General features: G+C 42.2%; 1 protein-coding gene across 1 annotated transcript in view; it reads right to left on the bottom strand.

Moving 5' to 3' along the window:
• Positions 1–20,933, bottom strand: part of LOC129695676 (A disintegrin and metalloproteinase with thrombospondin motifs 19-like) — a 392,435-nt gene that overhangs the window by 98,114 nt on the left and 273,388 nt on the right. The window contains exon 14 of the mRNA XM_055632842.1: positions 10,563–10,690. Coding sequence (XP_055488817.1) covers positions 10,563–10,690 — 128 coding nt within the window. The remainder of the gene's footprint in view (positions 1–10,562; positions 10,691–20,933) is intronic.

Raw genomic sequence — 20,933 nt, 5'->3', positions numbered from 1 at the left:
ATGTTATTTCATTTCTTTTGTGGTATCAGGAGGACCAAAGATAACACTCTGAGCACCAGAGAGGAATTAATCCATTAGGACTATCTGAAAGCCACGAATATTCCTTCTAACATCTGGAATCACACTCCTACCGGCAACCACCCGCATCTTGTTGCCTAGGTTTGATTTTGGTGCTGCCTCTGCCTGCTATTGCCCATTCCTGGTTAAAAGTGAGCTTTACAGTGAGCTATCAGTACCAGGTACCACCAGGGTTCATCATTCCCAAACATAAGGCTTCAGTTGAACTGGATATGTCCGAGTGATCAGTCCAGTTGTAGAAGAGGCAGGGTTATTCTCTGGTCTATCTGATTCGTGCAAACTTCAAGTATACACAAAACCCCATGGAGGGTTTTTGCTGTGAAAGCCGAAGGGGCCCTGGGGATTATATATTGTGCCTGGGGAAAGGAATCCCTCATTTCCCAGTAAGACATACAATGTGTGGTTAGACTGGCACAAGTTTTTTGGGGCTCTGCCAGGTTTATTAGTGGTTAACTGCTGCACTGCACACTTAATTTGGCTTAAAAGTAGAACTATTCACACTATTCAATGGTTAAAGGTATTTTTTAATTGTTATAAAAATGTTTAATTTCCCTCCGGGGATGAATAAAGATCTATTGTATCGTATGGTATCGTAAATAATGACCATTTTTATTTACTTCAGCTTTAATGGTCTTTAAGTGCCTCTAAACGCTTTCCCCTGTACCTCGGTACATGTGACAAAGATAAACTAAACTAAACGCCTGTGGAAAGGAATCCCTAATTTCCCAGTAAGACATACAATGTGTGGTTAGACTGGCACAAGTTCTAGGGGGCTCTGCCAGGTTTATTAATGGTAACTGCTGCACTGCACACTTAGTGCGGCTTAAAACTAGAACTATTCAAACTTGCAAGCTGTGGGAGGTCTTGTTCCCTTGGCAAGTGCACTGAGCTAGCAAAGTACTGGTGTACAGATATGGGTCCTGTACCATTTAGAACATAGTTCTAGACAAAACTCCAAACTATGTGCAGTCGTGTTCTTTAACTACCTTTCTCCTAGTAGTTATCATCAAGGGCAAAGCGGAATTTGTGCAAACTTAAACAAGATTTACTTGCACCACAAGGAATTTATGAAATAAAACTTTTATCGAGACAATCAGGGTACTTATGGCCAGCAGTCACAAATTGACTGGCATTTATTTAGAATAAAATGTCGATGTTCTTGATAAGGAAAGAAATGGGGAACTTTAAACAGTATGGTAAGCAGTTTTAGCTTTGGGCACTGTGAGGGTTTGTCCTCAAAATACACTGACAATAATGTGGTACTTTTCCAAATGGTTCAAATATTGGCTCAAATTGATTGCACGATCATAAACATTAAATCTATTGTGAACAAGCACAATAGATAGTCTCTTACAATATAATTTGTTTTTTTTTCCCTGTAAAAACTAAACCAAAAAAAAATCAAAAATGCTGGGGAAACTCAGCAGTTTAGGCAGAAGAAGCAGGTATGCAAATAGTGTTAATAGATCACGAGCTGGTCATTGGCCAGAACCAGCCGCTGAACATGCACTGGGTCTGGTAATTTGATGCACATGCTAAAAAAACGAGCAAATCCAGGACTTGCTGCCACTGATTCCCTCATTGTCTGGCAGAGTAGCCCTAATGAATTGATTCACCTCACGGATCCTGAGCAACACCCATGGCTCTCTTGATTTCACAGGGCATAGGCAAAAGGCATAGAGTTTTGCCCCTGTCCCACTTAAGAAACCTGAACGGAAACCTTTGGAGACTTTGCGCCCCACCCAAGGTTTCCGTGCGGTTCCTGGAGGTTTTTGTCAGTCTCCCTAATGGTCGAAAGTGGTTTCCGCTTCTTCTATGTTCTGGTCGGTGATTATTTAAAAAAATTCAAAACCGGCCGCGACTAAAAATAGGTTGCGGTTTTAAAAATTGGTTATTTTTTAGTCGAAGCCGGTTGCGATGCTGGTTAGTTGCCGGAGGTTGCAGGTAGTTGCCGGAGGTTGCAGGTAGTGGAAGGTAAGACCTCCCTGGTGGAATAAAACTGGGTGAAAAAAAGGTCTCACTTTCCGTTCAAGTTTCCTAAGTGGGATAGGGGCATTAGAGACACAACTGCAGGGCAGGTTAACTCTTTTATTCATTTTAGTGTTTTAAAAAAATGTTTGTAAACTGTGGATATGTTCTATAGGGTCGGGGAGGACTTGCTCTCCCTTCAATCGGATTGTGGGGCAATATCCCGGATCGCTGTTGTTGGGACTGTCCATAAGAGTTCAGGCATTCCAGCTCCAAATTGATGACGGGATGTAGCTAGGTAAAGCCCTGGTTACAAAAGCATTTCATTGCTGACAATTGCTCATTATCCGAATTTTCCATCTGTCAGAAATGATGAACAAACAGCGCGTGGGAGAGGATACCGGAAGCAGCTGTGATGGGAGAGTGAGCAGGTGTGGCTCGAACCATCACCAACACAGTGAGTGGGTGGGTGAGTCTGCCCAGCCCTCCCAGCTCTGCTTGGCTCAAACCAGCCACTGATTGTTAAAGCTCGCTTGTATGTACCAGGTGTCCATAGGTCAGGCGTTTGTAACCCAGGGAGGGCCTGTACACAACTGCCACATGCATTCAACTGAGAGAGGTCCTGAACCAGTGGCAAGGGGTCTGTGAAGGCCAAACATTACAAAGCTCAGTTACAGCTGGCAAAGCTCTGTTGGCTGTCAAAGGCTGTTAGTGGTGGTTTGGTTTTCTGCAGTTTTCCCATTGCTCTCTCTCAGGCCCAGCTGAGATCACACTGCTGAACGTTCTGTGAGATTAGCCTGGGTGTCTGCACAAGCTAAACATAGGCAGCTAGCAGCAATTTCATGCAGGGAACAAGATCAGTAAGTCCTGGCCCATATTCCAGGCCACTAATCTTTCATGAGAATGCAAAATGGATTTTTAGTTAAGTTTAATTTCCAACATGGAACATTAACCCACACGTTAGTTCTAACCTACATATTAGGGACAATTTACAGAAGCCAATTAACTTACAAACCTGCACGTCTTTGGAATGTGGGATGAAACCGGACCACCCGAAGAAAATCTATGTGGTCACAGGGAGAACATACAAACTCCATACAGACAGCATAGTCCATAGTCGGGATTGATGCCGTGTCTCTGTTGCTATATCATAGAAGTCTACCACTGCGCCATTATGCCGCCCTACCAATAACCAATGGTACTACCTGACTCCCTGAGAATTTATGGCAGTTTTTGTGTTTGGTTCATATGAGTCATACAATGTGAAAACAGGCCCTTCGGTTCAACTTGCCCATGCAGACCAACATGGCCCATTTACACTAGTGCCACGTGCCTGTGTTTGGCCAACCTCCCTCTCAACCTGTCCTATCCATGTGTCTGTCTAAGTGTTTCTTAAACATTGCGATAGTACCTGCCTCCAACTACCTCCTCTAGCAGCTCATTCCATACACCCACTTGCCTTTGATTAAAAAAACTTCATATATTTAAAACCAGTTACCAGGTGGACTTTTATGAATGCAGTTCAACATGAATTTATCATAAAACATGAAATGTTTTGAAAACATCTCCTGTGAATAGTCGCGATTTCAAAATGCTTTATGAGATCATCTCTTTGCCTCACTGATGTTAGTTTCTTAGTAACTGAAATATATATTCATATTTTACAATATTTAGTAGGTAACTAATAGTGCCCTGCACCAAAAAATAATGCTATTTTCAGAGCTTCCTTGAAAATGAGCTTAATCAGTGGAAATTTGCAATGATGATTCATCCAGTCTTGGACTGAATGCATTTTTCTGAGCAGGGTTGGCTTCTGGAGTAACATTTATCAGACAGCATTAATGACCACATGTACTTTAACTGCAATTAATTTTCTTCTGATAATTCATCTTTTGCACTGCTTTGGGAAAATTGCAGCTTTTTTCCTGGTGGAATCTCTGAGCCTTTATGGGTACATATAGAAAAACATGACAAATGTCTATCATACATTTTTGCTTCTTTTAGCCTGCACTCATTGCCAAATGTTCCGAAACTTTTCTTGCGATTGCTGAGACCAAGATTTTACTGATTACAACCATACAACCTGGTCGGTTTACATACCTAAATAAGTCAGGAGGTGGTATTATACAACTCAATGTTGTTATCTATACAATCCTTACCTATCATCTTACTGAATCTTGCTATGTATGTCAGTGATTAGAGCAATGAACAAAATGTTCTTTATATTAACACTCATGCTCATGTCTACTTCGTTAATCTTTAATATTTATCCCAAATCATGCAATGAATGCGTTGTTAAAGTAATGCTATCTGCTTCATTTAAATCCAATTGCCCCCAACCCACTGAACTTTCTCTTAGTTCCATCCGTATGTGTCTTACGCAATCTGTTAACAGTTACGAATATTATCAAATGTATTGTTAAGTGGATGATGTATCTCATTTTTCCACAAAGTTTTTCCTAAATCACGGAAAAAATGTCTCTAAAATTGGTTGTTTAATTCTTTTAAAGACTAAAAGATACATTATGATTATGTTTAAGGCACTAAATCTAATGCAGCAGTTGGATCACAGAAATTTTCGATGGATCATCTACAATGCAAGACACATAATTAAAGGATAAGTAAATGTTTGATGTTCACTTAGATGGACAAATGGAAAGGTTTACGGGTACAGTTTAGAGAAAGGCAATGATGGAGGTCCAGCAGCTGCTCAATAGTCCGCCCTATGGCAATTCGCTTTAACATTTAAACTTGTCTACCTTACTAACATCATCTATCATACAACACAGGGCTCATTCTACGTTCACTATAGGAATCGGCTACAAATAAAAACTGAATACAGTATATGTTAAAAAGTTACAATGGTACAAGTTTCATTTCTAGCAATTTGTTTCATGAGTTGCCTGCTGTATACTTCTAATAAACAGAATAAACTGTGACAAGAGTGATAATATCTGCTTACACACAATCAATGCCTTTCTATTCCCTACATATCCACGTGCCTCTCTAAAAGCTTCTCAAACGTCACTGTCGTATCTGCCTCCTCCACCACATTCTAGGCACCTACCACTATCTGCATATAAAACGTCCCACTCTGCCTTCAAACTCTGCCCCTCTCACCTTAAACTTATGCACTCTGGTGATTGATATTTCCACTCTGGGGATATGATTCTAACTGTCTACCCTATATATTTGCCTCTCATAATTTTATATACTTTTATCATGTCTCTTCTAAGCATCTGACATGGCTGAGAAAACAATCCAAGTTTGTCCAATCTCTCCTTATACTTAAACACCTGTGTCCTGGAACAGGTCAACAAAGATCCAGACAACAGACCTAAGTGGCACTGTGTAGGCTTTGACAGTAAGCTGAGCTGGGCAATCATATTGGGCTAATATCTACAGTGAGGTATCTTTAAAATCACTTTTGAATATATTAAAACAATTGTTACATTTAATGTCAATGTAAATAAAATTATAAAGTAAAAAGTGCATTGAAATACAAATTTACTTGCATCTCATTAAAAACATCAACTCCAAAGATGCACAGGTGTGTACGCTAATTGGCTTGGTATAGTTGTAAGCTGTCCATGGTGTGTGTAGGATAGTGTAAGTGTGTGGGGATCGCTGGTCGGCATGGACTCGGTGGGCCAAAGGGCCTGTTTCTACGCTGTATCTCTAAACTGACCTAAACTAAATCAAATAAAGATCAAATAATTTTGAAAATGCAGGGTGAGAATTCTGCAGGGTGAGAGCATCCATTGAAATGAAAAGTGTTTGGTCACTCACCAAGTTTGACTTGCTGTAATGTGGGGAAATTCCAGCAAAGCCAAGCTGGATGTACGAGGACTATCCTTCTTTGGACTTTGCTGCCTTAACCTTGCACTAAACGATGTTCCCTTATAATGTATCTATATACAATGGCTTGATTGTAACCATGCATTGTCTTCCTGCTGACTGGATAGCACGGAGCAAAAGCTTTTCACTGTAACCCGGTACACGTGACAATAAACTAAACTGAAGGAGCCAAGCAGCAGTGTGAGAGATGCCATTCAGTGCAGGCCTGTGCAAACCTGGCACATTTTAGCCAGCACTTCCTTTGGATTCACTGGCCACAGCCAAAAAGATTCAGCCCCATATAATTAATTGGTGTTGGAAAAGCTATTAATACAATCTACAGTTTTTTGTTGCTTTGAACCTGATTTCAGCAGCTGTCTAATTCATCTGAAAACATGCTTGGATCAATTACTATACTGTAAGATTGTCATTGTGATTATCTGCATGGAGAATGCCTGGTGGTGAATGCAGGCGTTATACCTACATTCATCACCAGGCGTTATACCCTTTTTACAAAGTAAACTTTTGTGGTTGGTTCATTGTGAAAAAGCATTTCCACTGATTAAATGAGGCCAATTTTACAGATATCCAACGCGTGGCCGTTTAGCAATTTGCTACAGAATTTCTCATAAATTTATTTGGTAACATTTTTCTGCAACATAATTATTACTGAGATTATAGTGGGTTCTCTGGGTTGTCATTCTTTTGAACGTGGCTGAACTCGTCTTTCACAGCTGCCACACAGTGCAGAAATATTCAATGCAGTCATTTCTCTTCAAAGGTGTTCAGATTGTAACACTTGACAATCCACAGCAATAAATAGTATGAACTGGATTTAAACCCACCCGTGATATATGATCATTTAAAAAGAAAATCTCACACTTCAGTAAGCGTAGTGTTACTGATTTGTTATTTGTCTTTGAGTCTTCTGTTTAGATTTTGGGTGACAAACCTTTATATCGGGGAAGAGTTATTTGACATGCTATTATATTTAAATTAAAAGTCAAAGTGAGCTAAAATCTAACATGTGTTAAACAAAATTAGTAATTTTCTGTTGTGTTCCTGCTCAATTTTTTTTTCTATTGAATGTATATCAATGACATTGATGCAAAAATGGTTTGTGACCACTTAACACATGGAAAATCCTGCATAATTGGCACTGTAAAGTGTCCTTGTTAAAGCTGAGTCTCACGTTGCGAGTTGACACAAGAGGTACCCCGAGTGAAAGACTCGTGGTTGTGTACGAGATTGCAAGTATATGATCAAGAGTTTAATCGAGTTCCCACGGGTGTGACAAGTTTGCCGTTTACTTGTCATTTCTGCGATGTTCCAAGTTCGTCTCCCGAGTTACTCTTGAGCCAATCCTGATTGAAGGTTTGTTTTAATAAGCAACAGTGTTATGTCTTAATAAGCAACAGTGTTAAAGAAGACCTCTCCATCCTGTGGCTTTGTTTTAAATATATAATTCAGAGCGGCCGCATCTATTGATGTGACCTACAAAGGGAAAATGCGCACCATCCAATGCCAGAGCAGTTATACTTATGATTTGTTTGAAACACACAGGTTTGATATGTTTTAATTGAATTTACTGCGGGGAGACGGGAGATTAAATCTTTGAATGTGGACGGATGTACACATCAGATTGTTGTGAGACGGAGCTCAGGGTTCGCCTCCTGAGTTGCTTTGGTGCCCAGGCGTGAGTTGAGATGGAGAGAGGTTGGGAAGGGGGGCGTCATTAATCTGCTTGGGGTGACATGGCTCTTGGGTAAGGCTGGGATCATTCTCTGCGGGACGATCTTAGTGCGGGAGACAAGTGTAGGATAGGTGTACTGACTGTGTGGGCAGACACTTTGGAAGTGATTGCCCACCACTCAAAAGCCGCTGTGTCTCCCTGTCCCTGGGATAGTAGGGGGCGATCAAACAGCACAATACCCCCCTCCCCCTCCACGACAACACGAAGGGCAACGATCCCAAGGCTTTAGCATCAGGAACAGCGGGCAGGCGACAATCACCTGCCATAACGCGAGAGAGATCATGCACTGTTGTAGGTCTCCTTTGCACGTCGGTGTTTCTGTCTTTCTCCACTCATTGTGGGGGATGGGTGGTTTAGGTGACCAGGAGAGTGGGGTTGTTTGCAGTTGTAGAGGGGACAAGGGCGGTACAATTCCCAGTCTCAGCTCCTGTCCAGGGGGGTGGCCGGAGACGTCAGGACCAACGGGACACCGACCCCCAGGCCCACTGCAAGCACGGAGAACCCAGAGACCCACAGCCAACAGCAACTCCAGCCCAGCCCCGCTCGCTCCAACTCCAGAGGAATCCACTGGGAATTGTACCGCCCTTGCCCCCTCCCTCTACAACTGCAAACAACCCCACTCTCCTGCTCACCTAACCCCCCCATCCCCCCCCCCCCCCCCCCTACCTTCCCTCCCAACTCCAGTCCCATCCCGACCCCCTGGGAAACTGAAGGGAGCGACTGCCCCGGGGCGACTGGCGCTGACCTGCTGGCATCGCCGACGTGAAGACAGTGCAAAGCCCCCGCGCGGTGCAATGGGCAGCTGGAGAGGGGAGGGAAGGGGTCACACACATGGCCGGGAAGCAGAGGGGTGTAGGTGGGGGTGGTGACAGATAGGGCCAACAATGAGTGGAGAAAGACAGAAACACCGACGTGCAAAGGAGACCTACAACAGTGCATGATCTCTCTCGCGTTATGGCAGGTGATTGTCGCTGGGAAACTGAAGGGAGCGACAATCTGCTGCTGCCTGCCCGCTGAGTTAAAGAGTTCCCACGGTAGACTCACGATACACTAAGGTAAACGCACGGGCCACTACGTTCTTACAACGAGTTAAAATGTTTCAATTCTTAACCACAAGAGTAAAATTGACTCGTGGAAAATTTTAAACATGTTTGATTTTTTTTGACAAGTTTCACGAGTACCTGCCGTTAGCGCCACGAGTCTCTAAGTTGCATCCACGAGTTCCGTACGTTAATCGTACGTTATTACCACGAGTTTTAACTCGGGGTACCTCTTGTGTCAACTCGCAACATGAGACTCAGCGAAAAGTGAGTGAATGTCAAATAAACAAAATGGAGTAAGTGTGGGATTAGTACAACTGGCTGCTTCATGGTTGATGTAGAGTTGTTGGGCTGAAGGATCTGCTTCAATAGTGAATGACTCCATAACTGTATCTTTGAATACTCCATAACTGTATCTTTGTCATTTTTTTTGTGCCTTTTAATGAACTGTCAGAAAAGAAAAAGCGGATGGCTCGTGAATAAAGGTTTATTGTTTTAAATGTGATTTTAAATTAAAACTTGAACTATTTTAATATTAGATGGACAATGCCAAGTACAAGTTCATTTTTAATTGCAAGTACAAAATTCAGTTGTGAGCATGGGCCATTTGACCTATAATTCCACTGAATTCAATGCCAGTTTTGAGAAGTGAATTCCTTTGAGTAAAGTAAAGTATCCTTTATTGTCATTCAGACTTTTCAGTGTGAACAAAATTTCATGCCTTGCAGTCATACCATAGAATAAAATAACAAAACACACAATAAACACAGATTTAACATCCACCACAGTGAGTCTACCAGGCCCTCCTCACTGTGATGGAAGGCAAAAGTCTTAAAGTGCTTGTCGCTTCCTTCCTTCTTCTCCCTCTGCGTTGAGGCGATCCAGGCTTCCGATGTTGTGACCCCGCCAGGTGATGGTAAGTAAGTCCCGCGGCCGAATCCACGCTCCGCGAATGGGCCGGTTCAAACTCCACGGCCCGGGGCGGAAGAAGCTGCCGAAGCTGCCACCCTCCAGTCCAGCGGACGAAGCTGTTGCCGCAGGAGCTCCGGAAAACAGGTCACCAACCTGGGACCTGCGAGCTCCCGACGTTGTCGTCCACTGGGCCCGCGGGCGAGTCCACTAGGCCCGCGGCCGGAAGTCGGGTCGCTGCCGCCGTAACGCCACCACAGCCCCGAAGTCGGCCAGCCCCGCGTTGGAAAGTCCTGGCTCTGCCTCCGGAGCCTCGAGGTCGGTCCCAGTTGGAGGCCGCCAGCTCCGCCATTAGGCCTCAGCGCAGACGGAGACGGGGGATACGACAAGAAAAGGTCGCATCCCCCCGAAGGAAGAGACCAAAAACATGTTTCTTTCCCCCCCCCCCCCCCCCCACACATACACAGCCAAAATAAACTAAAATAAACTGAAACAGGACACAAAGAAAAGAAAAGACAAACGGACTGCAGGCGAGCCGCAGTTGCAGGGCAGCGCCAAAATGATAATCTAGCATTCATATGGTGGAGAAGACTTTGAGATGAATTTCTGTAGCACTATGTCCAAGAACATACTATTTAACTATTCCATTTCTCCAGAGATGCTACCTGACCCACTGAGTTACTCCAGCATGTTGTGTCTATTTTTGTGTAAACCAGCACCTACAGTTCTTTCCTACATATTTAACTGAGTGTTTTGTTGCCATTAAGTTTATGCTATTTCTTAGGTTCAGAAGAATGTATAAGTATTTGTTTTAGTATTAAGCAGCTGTAATTGCAATTATATTTTATAATTGCTTTAAAATAAAGACACAGCCTTGGAGTAATGTTAGACGTTGAAAGATTGCATGGAAGTTTCAAAGAGGAATAACAATTGATTATATGCAGCATTTAATATTAACTGGTCTTTATTGTACATACCTGGCATGTGCCATTAGCACAGATGTCTGCTTCATGTAGACCACATGGTGTTCCATCGAGCACTTTCTCTGAGATCAGCATAGGCTGATCTTTCCCCAGGGGAGAACAAAAGAGTGCGCAAGGTTCCTCTGGACAGGAAATCAAACAATATGAAACACATCATACATTAGTCTAGTTTATACTTTACAACCAAGCCTTTTGTAGAAATATTTCCTGATCATTTAACTTGTCAGTTCACATGCTGATTTTGATTGAATTCACAATATTCCAACATTTGATTGAATTCCTATTAATGTATTTCTCTAAAAACCGTCAAAAAATCCTTAAAACAGTGAACAATCAAAATATGAATTCTACCATCTAAATCTATGTGCCCCACTACACTTCAAACATAATACAATATTGGTGAAATGACCTCCTCATAATGTAAGAAATGCTGTAACATGTATTATTTAAAGAGAGGCAGTAACCAGTTCAAAAAATAGGTCAATGCTTCATAATTATCTTTAATAGTTATGATTTATTAAAATAGAATGCAAAACAATTCAACCTGAACACATTCATATGTTTAGACCAATTATTGAACTAAAAACTACCCACTTAAAAATCCTCACAAAATGACCCTAATGTAAATCTATGGCTCAGTTTTGTCTCAAAAGAACATGTACCAAATATTTCCAGAGAAGTTAATGGTATCTGCTCTATGGGACATGCAGATGTGAAAAGATAGTAAAAATATAATTCTGACAGGTAGTGTTATAATAATACTGAAGACACTGTTGCTGAATCAACAATGAAGTCATATTCAACTTGTTCCATACTGTTCAACAGAGCTATTAAAAGGGTGATGTATCTCTCAAACATCCGACATCTCTTTTATGCAATATTGTTCTTTTTATCTGTGCCAATTTTTTTCTCTTCATTTCCTGAAGGCAGTGACTCACTGCTGCCACATGGCTCCAGAATATTGACAGCTAAGGCTGATCTTATCTTTCAGCAAGAGTGAATCATACTAATGTAGAATGTAGGTGGCTAATTTTTCTCCTTACTGTCTCAAGATACTGAGGTCAATGAAATTTCCTGCACACTCTCCCCAGTTCACTCTGTTAGTATGAAAAGCATGGTACATGGACCCGCTGCAGTTCGCATACCGTCCAAACGATCCACGGATGATGCGGTCTCCCAGGTTCTGATCACCACTCTCTCTCACCTTGACAGCCAGAAGGGGGGCTATGTGAGGATGCTGTTCATTGATTTCAGTTCAGCTTTCAATACCATAGTCCCCACCAGACCTGCTGAGAAGCTGCTGGAACTGGGGCTGAACACTCCCATGTGTGCTCAGGTCCTGAACTTTCTCACCGCCAGGTGGTCAAGATGGGGAGACATACCTCCAACCCCCGCACCCTGAACACAGGATCCCCCCAGGGTTGCGTCCTCAGCCCCCTACTGTACTCCCTGTACACACATGACTGTGTGGCCTGGTTCAGCCCCAACTCCATCATCAAGTTTGCTGATGACACTGTGGTGATGGGCCTGATCTCCGATAACAATGAGAAGGCCTACCGTGATCTGGCACTCTGGTGTCAGGACAACAGCCTCCTCTTGAATGTCACAAAAACTAAGGAGCTGATTGTGGACTTTAGAAGGGCACAACATCCGAGGACGTACACCCCATTGGAGATAAATGAGACTACTGTGGATAGGGCGAGCAGCTTCAAATACCTGGGAGTCCACATCACAGAGGATCTGACATGGACAACTCACACTGCCACACTGGTGAGTAAGGCAAGGCAGCGCCTTTACCACCTCAGGCAGCTGAGGAAATTCAGAGTCTCTCTGAGGATCCTTTATTGCTTCTATTCTGGCGCTGTAGAAAGCATCTTGTCCGGCAACATCTCAATCTGGTTTTGGAACTGCTCTGTCCAGGACAGAAGGCTCTGCAGAGAGTAGTGCATTTGTTGGAATGCACTATGGGAAGAACATTCATCCCCCTACAGGACCTATACACCAGGAGGTGCAGATCCAGAAACAGCAACATTATGAGGGACCCCTACCACCCTAACAACGGACTGTTCCAGCTGCTATGTCAGGGAAACGCCTCCTCCGACTAATTTACTGTTCAAGTCAAGTCAAGTTTATTCGTCACATACGAGATGTGCAGTGAAATGAAAAGTGGCAATGCTCGTGGACTTTGTGCAAAAAACAAACAAACAACAAACTACAAACAGAATGGAACAGAAACACATATTCTTTTACATATTACATATTGTGGGAGGAAGTAAAAAGGAAAAAAACAGCAATTTAAAAAAAAAATCAGTAGAATGGTACAGTAAAGTTAGTCCCTGGTGAGATGGGAGTTTACAGTCCTAATGGCCTCTGGGAAGAAACTCCATCTCAACCTCTCCGTTCTCACAGAATGGCAACGGAGGCGTTTGCAGGGGTGGAAGGGGTCTCCCATGATCTTATTGGCTCTGCAGTTACACCTTCTGATGTATAGATCCTGCAGAGGGGCGAGTGAAGTTCCCAAAGTGCGTTCGGCTGAACGCACTACTCTCTGCAGAGCCTTCTTGCCCTGGGCAGAGCAATTCCCAAAACAAATCGTGATATTTCCGGACAGGATGCTTTACACAGCCGCTGAGTTGAAGCATGGAGGATCCTCAGAGACACTATGAATTTCCTCAATTGCCTGAGGTGGTAAAGGCACTGTCTTGCCTTACTCACGAGTGCTGCAGCGTGTGATGTCAATGTCATATCCTCAGAGATGTGGACTCCCAGGTATTTAAAACAGTTCACCCTATCCACAGGATCTCCATTTATCCTCAATGGAGTGTACGTCCTCGGATGATGTGCCCTCCTAAAGTCCATGATCAGCTCCTTTGTTTTTTTGATGTTCAAGAGGAGGCTGTTGTCCTGACACCAGTGCTAGACCAGCCACCTCCTCCCGGTAGGCCTTCTCATCATTGTCTAAGATCAGGCCCACCACCACAGTGTCATCAGCAAACTTGATTATCGAGTTGGAGCTGAACCTAGCCACACAGTCATGTGTGTACAGGGAGTACAGTGGGGGGCTGAGGACGCAACCCTGGGGACGATCCTGTGCTCAGGGTGAGGGACTTCGATGTATTTCCCCCCATCTTGACTACCTGGGGCCTGGCGGTGAGAATGTCCAGGACCCAGGCACACAGGGAGGTGTTGAGCCCCAATTCCATTAGCTTCTCAGCCAGTCTGGTGGGGACTATGGTGTTGAAGGCTGAACTGTAGTCTATGAACAGCATCCTCACGTAGCCCCCCTTCTGGCAGTCCAGATGGGAGAGAGCGGTGTGCAGAACCTGGGAGACCGCATCGTCCATGGATCTGTTCGGACGGTATGCGAACTGCAACGGGTCCATGTTCCGAGGGAGGAAGGCGCAAATGTGATTCTTCACCAGCCTCTCAAAGCATTTCATGACTACCGAAGTGAGGGCCACTGGACGGTAGTCATTCAGGCAGGCTGGGGAGGCATTTTTAGGTACCAGTACAATGATGGATTTTTTGAAGCAGGCAGGGACCACGGACTTGTCCAGGGAGAGGTTGAATATTTTTGTGAGCACCGGAGCTAGCTGCGTAGCACAGGACTTAAGCACTCGCCCCGAGATGCCATAGGGGCCTGCAGTGTTGTGTTGTGTCTTTTTTTTAATGTTTCAAAAATGTTAATACTGGTTCTGTTCTATTCTGTTCTGTTGTTCTGTTGTTTTTGCACAATCCGCAGGCATTGGCACTTTCATTTCACTGCACATCTTATATGTGTATGTGACAAATAAACTTGACTTGACTACAGAAGGGTATCAAAACTCAGCATAATTTCTAAATTTGGTTTATACATAAATACAATCAAGTGAAACGCAAGTAAAATAGATTGGCCAAAGGGGAAGATACAGAGTGCTGAATATAGTTCCCTGCATTGTCAGCACATCAGTTCCATTGACAAAGTACAATGTCCTCAATGGGGTGGAGGTGAATTGGACAGTACCCTAGTTTAAAGAAGAACTGTTCGAACAGAGGTGAAGAAGTTGTTTGTGAGTTTGGTGGTGCACGGTTTCAAACTTCTGTACCTTCTGCCGGGTGGGACCAGGGGCAAGAAGGAATGACCAGGGTGGAACAAGGATATTAGTCTTTCCGGATTCCAATGGTCTGGTATGTCACAAATAACAACGTCATTATTGAATATTATATCCCAACTTGCACATTCTTTAAATAGCATTAGCCGAATAAAATATATTGATCTGATCAGGAGCAAGGTGAGGCCATCTGTCAATTTAATGAGGCTACAATAAAGACAGATGGCCTTTTCAAGTGTCAAGAGTGTTTTATTGTCATATGTCCCGGATGGGACAATGAAATGCTTACTTGCTGCAGCACAACAGAATATGTGAATATGTAAACATAGTATATAATGGGGGAAGAGAAAAAAGTTCAATAAAACTACAAATATAGTGAAGTAATAATAGTCTTTTGCAGTTCAGAGCTCAGAGCTTATTCGTTGCTGGGTTTGTAGGGAAGAAGCTGTTCCTGAACCTGCACGTTACAGTTTTCAGGCTCCTGTACCTTCTTCCCGATGACAATGGTGAAATGAGTATGTGGCCAGGATGGTGTGGGTCTTTGATGATTTTGGGTCCTCATTCTTCCCATACCAAAGTCCACAATCAGTTCCTTGGTCTTACTGATGTTGAGAGCCAGGTTGTTGCGCTGGAACCATTTGGTCAATCGGTCAATCTCACTTCTATACTCTGACTCATCCCCATCTGTGATTCGTACAACAGCAGTGGTGTCGTCGGCGAATGTCAAAGATCTCTTGCTTGTCAAGTCTCTCCTGACCTTTTTTTGGGCACTCATTTCTCAATGGATATAATCCCTTCATTTGGCAACATGAACTGAAATTCCATTGCTGGGTTAATTGCTGATGAAATCACTTTTTGTTTGATGCTTCTGACACTTAGAGAGGACTTCCCTGGGTGCTCCAATACATGCTGATTGAGTGCAATTCATGCCGTTGCAGGATGAGTTTAGTCAAGCAAAAAGCAAGATATCCCTTAGTAAAGCAGCAAAAATACTGTGTTACATCTTCATAAGATGCCACCATCACTTCCAGTCGGCAGAAAAGTTTAAATTGGCTAGGTTTTTTTTTTGAGTAGGTGACAGGATAGCCTAGGTCAATCTAAGTTGAGTATAGTTATTTTGAATAAGAATAAAAAATTCTCAATCAAATCAAGTTTTTGCTGCAAGCAGCAGTTCTGGGGAGCGGAGCAGAAGATCAGCCCCAAGGTTTGCAACAGTTTTACAGACACAAGGATGATTGTTTTGAGAGGGAATGAAATTCCTCCTGGTTGAAAGTCCCCGAGTTTTTCTCGGGCTGAATGCTATTTTATAGCACAGATTTATTTCACAGTTCAATGTCGCAACTTGTCCCGGTGAAGTGTAACATCTACGTTTAGAGTGACAGTGTGTGCATTGTGCATCAGCAGGGAGCAAGATTCCACAATACGGCAAAATGCCGGGTGGGCCATTTAAAATACATTTTGAGATTTGACACTTAATGTTACCAATTTTATAAATGAAAATAAATCTGAATTCTGATCCTGTGAAAAATGATATCACCGCAGTTAGAATAAATGGAGCAAGAAAAGTATTTGTCACAAATCATTTTCCATGGAGCTAATAGATATTTTCAAAACAAATAATGTAATTACAAATAATCTTCACAGTTTTAAATAGTCAGAATGTGCTGTGGCAATAATATGACTGATTTATTAATGTGTTTAACATTTTGGAATGTGCAGTATGGAGAGAATACCATTAAAATACTTTTGAGGAACTCAACTGTCCTTTTGCCTTCTGACTGATTGCCAGTAGCCTATAAATCTCTTCACTGTCTTTCAGCAGTTAAGTTCACTAATTGTGATGCTGGGTTTTTTTAACCAAACTTGTATCAGAAGCTTACAAATTCCAGAGGAGTGGTTGCAAATCAATAAAAAAAGATTCAATACTGTTGTTGAAAACTGCCATTAAGATAGTATAGAAGGCACAGAATACATTGTGATTCACTTCCTCGTGTCCTTTCCCCTCTGGTCCAGCATGGCAGAAGGGAGAAACAGAGAGTGAGTGAGAGAAAGGGTGAGAGAGTGAGAGAGATGGTGCTGAGAAAGAGATGGCAGTATGAAAGGAGAGAGTGCACCAGGGGGAACAGTTTGGATTGGGAATAACTACTGTTTAAAGTTAAATGTTTTTATGTGGTTTAAACTACATATTCCCAGAAATGATTCCATGTGTTGTAAATTACTGCTAAGTTAATTTTCTGCCATTATATCTCACTCGTCAGCAAATCTGACATCTCATAACACTGAAGTGCAAAGAAAAGCCTGGATTATTCCCTAAATATAAAATGTCAAGGCCAACAATAGTCATCACCATTAAAAAATAAATTGGAGAGCATTTTCTGGAGCATACATATGCACAGTTAAACATGGAATCGATCCAGCTCCTCCACAAAATGTGCAACAGTTGTAACTCACAGATGAACTGGGCATTGATGGTTGTCCATTAATTATCCATGATACACGACCAAATTAAAAACAGGTTGGTGCATTCAGGTGTGGATAAACTTTTAATGGCATGACCGGCATATAACCTCTTTGGCCCTAAAGATTTAATCTACAAGTTTGATGATTCATTCTGACAATGTTTCATTAGTACTAGAAAGTTTCAAGGAGAAACTTTTTTAAACATATTTTATTTTTGTTCCAGGTATCACTAGCAATCTTCATTTATTTTTGTGTAGAGATTTATTTTTTAACATGAAAGCAGCGCTGCAACTCAGTTAAAATTCTTCAATCTGATTCATTGAGGAACGTGTCTGTTGTTTTCCTGCTCCCACATGCTACAGATAATCTCTATACGCTGATGCACTGGATACAATGTCGGATGATACCTGATTTGTGGGCAAAAGCTCAGAAAAGCCTAAGGCAACTTTCAGTAAGGTGAACATTCGTATGATTCCTTCACTACCAAAAAAAAAGCTTTTATGCTGTTGCACATACTAGTTATTGCTTCAAAATACACTAAGGCAATACATTTTGGCTCTTGGATAATGAAAATATATTTTTGTGTCTAGCTTTTTTTAACGCACAAATATTCAGGGAAGAAAACTACCACTCTCAAGGTCAACCTTCCTTAAAAATGTTGTTAAAGTATTTATGATATGAGACCTGTTCTATAGAAGAACATTTATGTTTGTAATAGAGATTGTAAGAATAGTACTATGGCTATGCTCAGTCACACATCAAACACAATCTGTGGTTAATGACTTTACAAGCCTGGCTGCTTGAATTAGAGCCAAGTGAAAAAAAGTTTATATTATAAAAGAGAGTACTATGAGCCGGTGATGTAGTGCTGAAGGTAATGGTTGTGTGCCATGATATGCAATGCTCTTCGCATCTACCAGAGGAATACATTCCAGAGACAATGATGTAAAGGAGAATGTTGTTTCATCAAGGTTTCTATCAAAGCAATACAGGTGCTTTCAATTGGGCTGCAGCACATTTATATAGTTTAGAACATTTTGATTATTTTTGAAAAATTTATAGCTTCAATAAATGTGATGAAAAAATGGGATAACATTCTTAAAATCATTCTCTTTAAAAGTTACTTCATCCAAATGTTTTATGCCAATAACTGCTACAAATGTTCCTTGCGTTCTCCCTCCTCTTCCCAGCTCTCCCACAGCCTACTGTGTCCTTCAGTTCCTTTCTTCTTCCCGACCCCCCCCCCCCCCCCACCTCCACATCAATCTGAAGAAGGGTCTTGACCCAAAACATCACCTATTCCTTCACTCCAGAGATGCTGCCTCACCCGCTGAGTTTCTCCAGCATTTTTGTCTACCTTAGATTTCTTTCAATGATTGGTTTTCTAATTCTTTTTTTATTTTACAGCAAACACACCAATCTCAAGAACCTTGTCATGAACACATATCAATATTCCTGTTCTTGCTCGAACAATGGTTCCATTAGTTCATAACGATCAAAATCTCAATTTTAAAATTAATTTATGGAAGGGGAGCATTACTGACATTGCCACCATCAGTTGTTCACTCCCCCACTGCCCTTAAGCCGCCTTCTTGAACATCAGCAATTCACCTAGTTAAGCTATGACAACAGGGTTGTGGCGTGACAATTTCCAAGGTTTAACAATGAAAGAACACCAAACTGTTTCTAACTTAGGATATTGGGCAACATGGAGGAGTTCCAACAAATGGTGGTTGTTCCCAAGTGGGTAGCAGTCGTAGATTTGGCAGGTGCTATCAATTTGTCTTGGGAGTAACTGAAGTGAATATTTTTCAAAACCATGCAGCCATGGTGAAATGACCTTCCAGGGTGGTGGATGGAATGCCAATCAAATAGACTGTTTGGCCAAATGGCATCTAGGTTCAGGAGTGTTGTGGGAGCTGCACTCATCTCGGAAAGATTCTTGATGGAAATTCTTTGGGGAGAAAGTATGTGAACTGCTTGCTGCAGGTTACCCCGTTTCCAACCTGCTCTTATTGCCAGGATTTTTCCAACCTGCTCTTATTGACAAACATTTTTCACTCAGAGAGTGGTGAATCTCTGGAATTCTCTGCCACAGAAGGTAGTCGAGGCCAGTTCATTGGCTATATTTAAGAGGGAGTTAGATGTGGCCCTTGTGGCTAAGGGGGTCAGGGGGTATGGAGAGAAGGCAGGTACAGGATACTGAGTTGGATGATCAGCCATGATCATATTGAATGGCGGTGCAGGCTCGAAGGGCCGAATGGCCTACTACTGCACCTATTTTCTATGTTTCTATGTTTCTATGATATCTCTCTGGCAGATCTGGATAAGTTACTTGTCAATTGTAGAATCCCTCCTTCTCTTTACTTCGACATTCTCATGATGTCAATGCCTGAATGCCAAGGGTTGATGGTGAGATGGCAGGCTGAAGAATTTGCTGCTATTAACTGCAAGTGATATTGTGTAATAACTGAGAGCTTAAAAGGGAAAGTGTATCCAAAATGATGATTAATTTGTTAAATGTTATAGGGTTGATTAACAATGTCATATATGAATATACAAACCTTATGTATACAGTCATATAATTAAAATAGCTTGCTTATTGTGTCCCATTCATGGCTGAGAACATTACATGCATAGAGCTTGTTATGTAATTGTTTATAATCGTCATTTATTGTACATAGAATTTCTTATTTAAGCAACTGACCCTCGGCAGACTTTGATTCTTCAGCCAGTTTCCGCCCCCTCCACTTCTCATGAGGTATTAATTGAACTTTGCTTTTCTAATTGTCTGTTGCATCAGCCTCAACACTCAAGTTATCATTTATTCTTAAGAAGACACAAAGGGCAGGAATAACTCTCCCCGACCCAAAACGTCACCTATCCTTTTTCTCCAGTGGAGCTGCCAGACACGCTGAGCAGCATTTGTTACTCCAGCATTTTGTGTCTATCTTTGGTATAAATCAGCATCTGCAGTTCATTTTTTATTATATGTATTCTTAAATCTTCTTCAAGCCGCTGCTCTATCTTCATTGTTGAACATACTGGACGATCTTCTCATCAACTATCCTGTTTGGAAACTCCATTGGATCTCGGGTACCAATTTCATGTCTCCAAGCTACAAATAGCTTTAACAGATGAAATTCCTTAAATGCTCAGTGGCCAGGAACATACAGCCTCTCTGCTCAGGCTCCTGTCTGGGTTTCTGCTGCAATTCTTTAAAAATAGGCACTGCCGTCACAACTTCTCATAGTCTGTTGACGATTGAAGTGGCTCCTGCCCTGTTGTAATTTTCCTTTCTGTCATGACCTCTGAGATAGGGCTCCCTGGAGCCTCTCACCTTTCATGCTGCGATGTTTGCACTTGCTCCTGCCTCTGCCCCCCTGCCCTGATGTATCATTGTGCTTTGTTCCATTCTGCTGGGACCACTGAGTTCCTTGTAATTTCTGCCTGTCCAACTGCAGAATCTCTGCCTTTCTTCAGTTCATTCTGCATAAATAGTTTTACAATGACATGTCCATATTAATGGACACTTCAACTAACCGTGGCCCAAATGAACAAAAGCCTGGAAAATGTACCTGCATGTTATTAAAATGTGTAAATCCTGCCAACGCCGTTGGGTAATTCTGTCCATAACTTTGCTACTGTATGACTCCAATTAAATACTAATATTTTGGCAGCTGCACTTGTCACTCTACTCCTGAAATATAGTTGTATTTCCATGATTAATCACACTTCTGCAACAGTCAGTTGTTGTACGATCATATGAAGATTGATACTGGATGTCTAGACCACAAGTGATAGCAGTTTGCTC

The sequence above is a fragment of the Leucoraja erinacea genome, chromosome 3 (genome assembly GCF_028641065.1).
Source record: "Leucoraja erinacea ecotype New England chromosome 3, Leri_hhj_1, whole genome shotgun sequence".
NCBI classification, from domain to species: domain Eukaryota; kingdom Metazoa; phylum Chordata; class Chondrichthyes; order Rajiformes; family Rajidae; genus Leucoraja; species Leucoraja erinaceus.
This window is presented reverse-complemented; position numbering and strand designations above follow the sequence as displayed.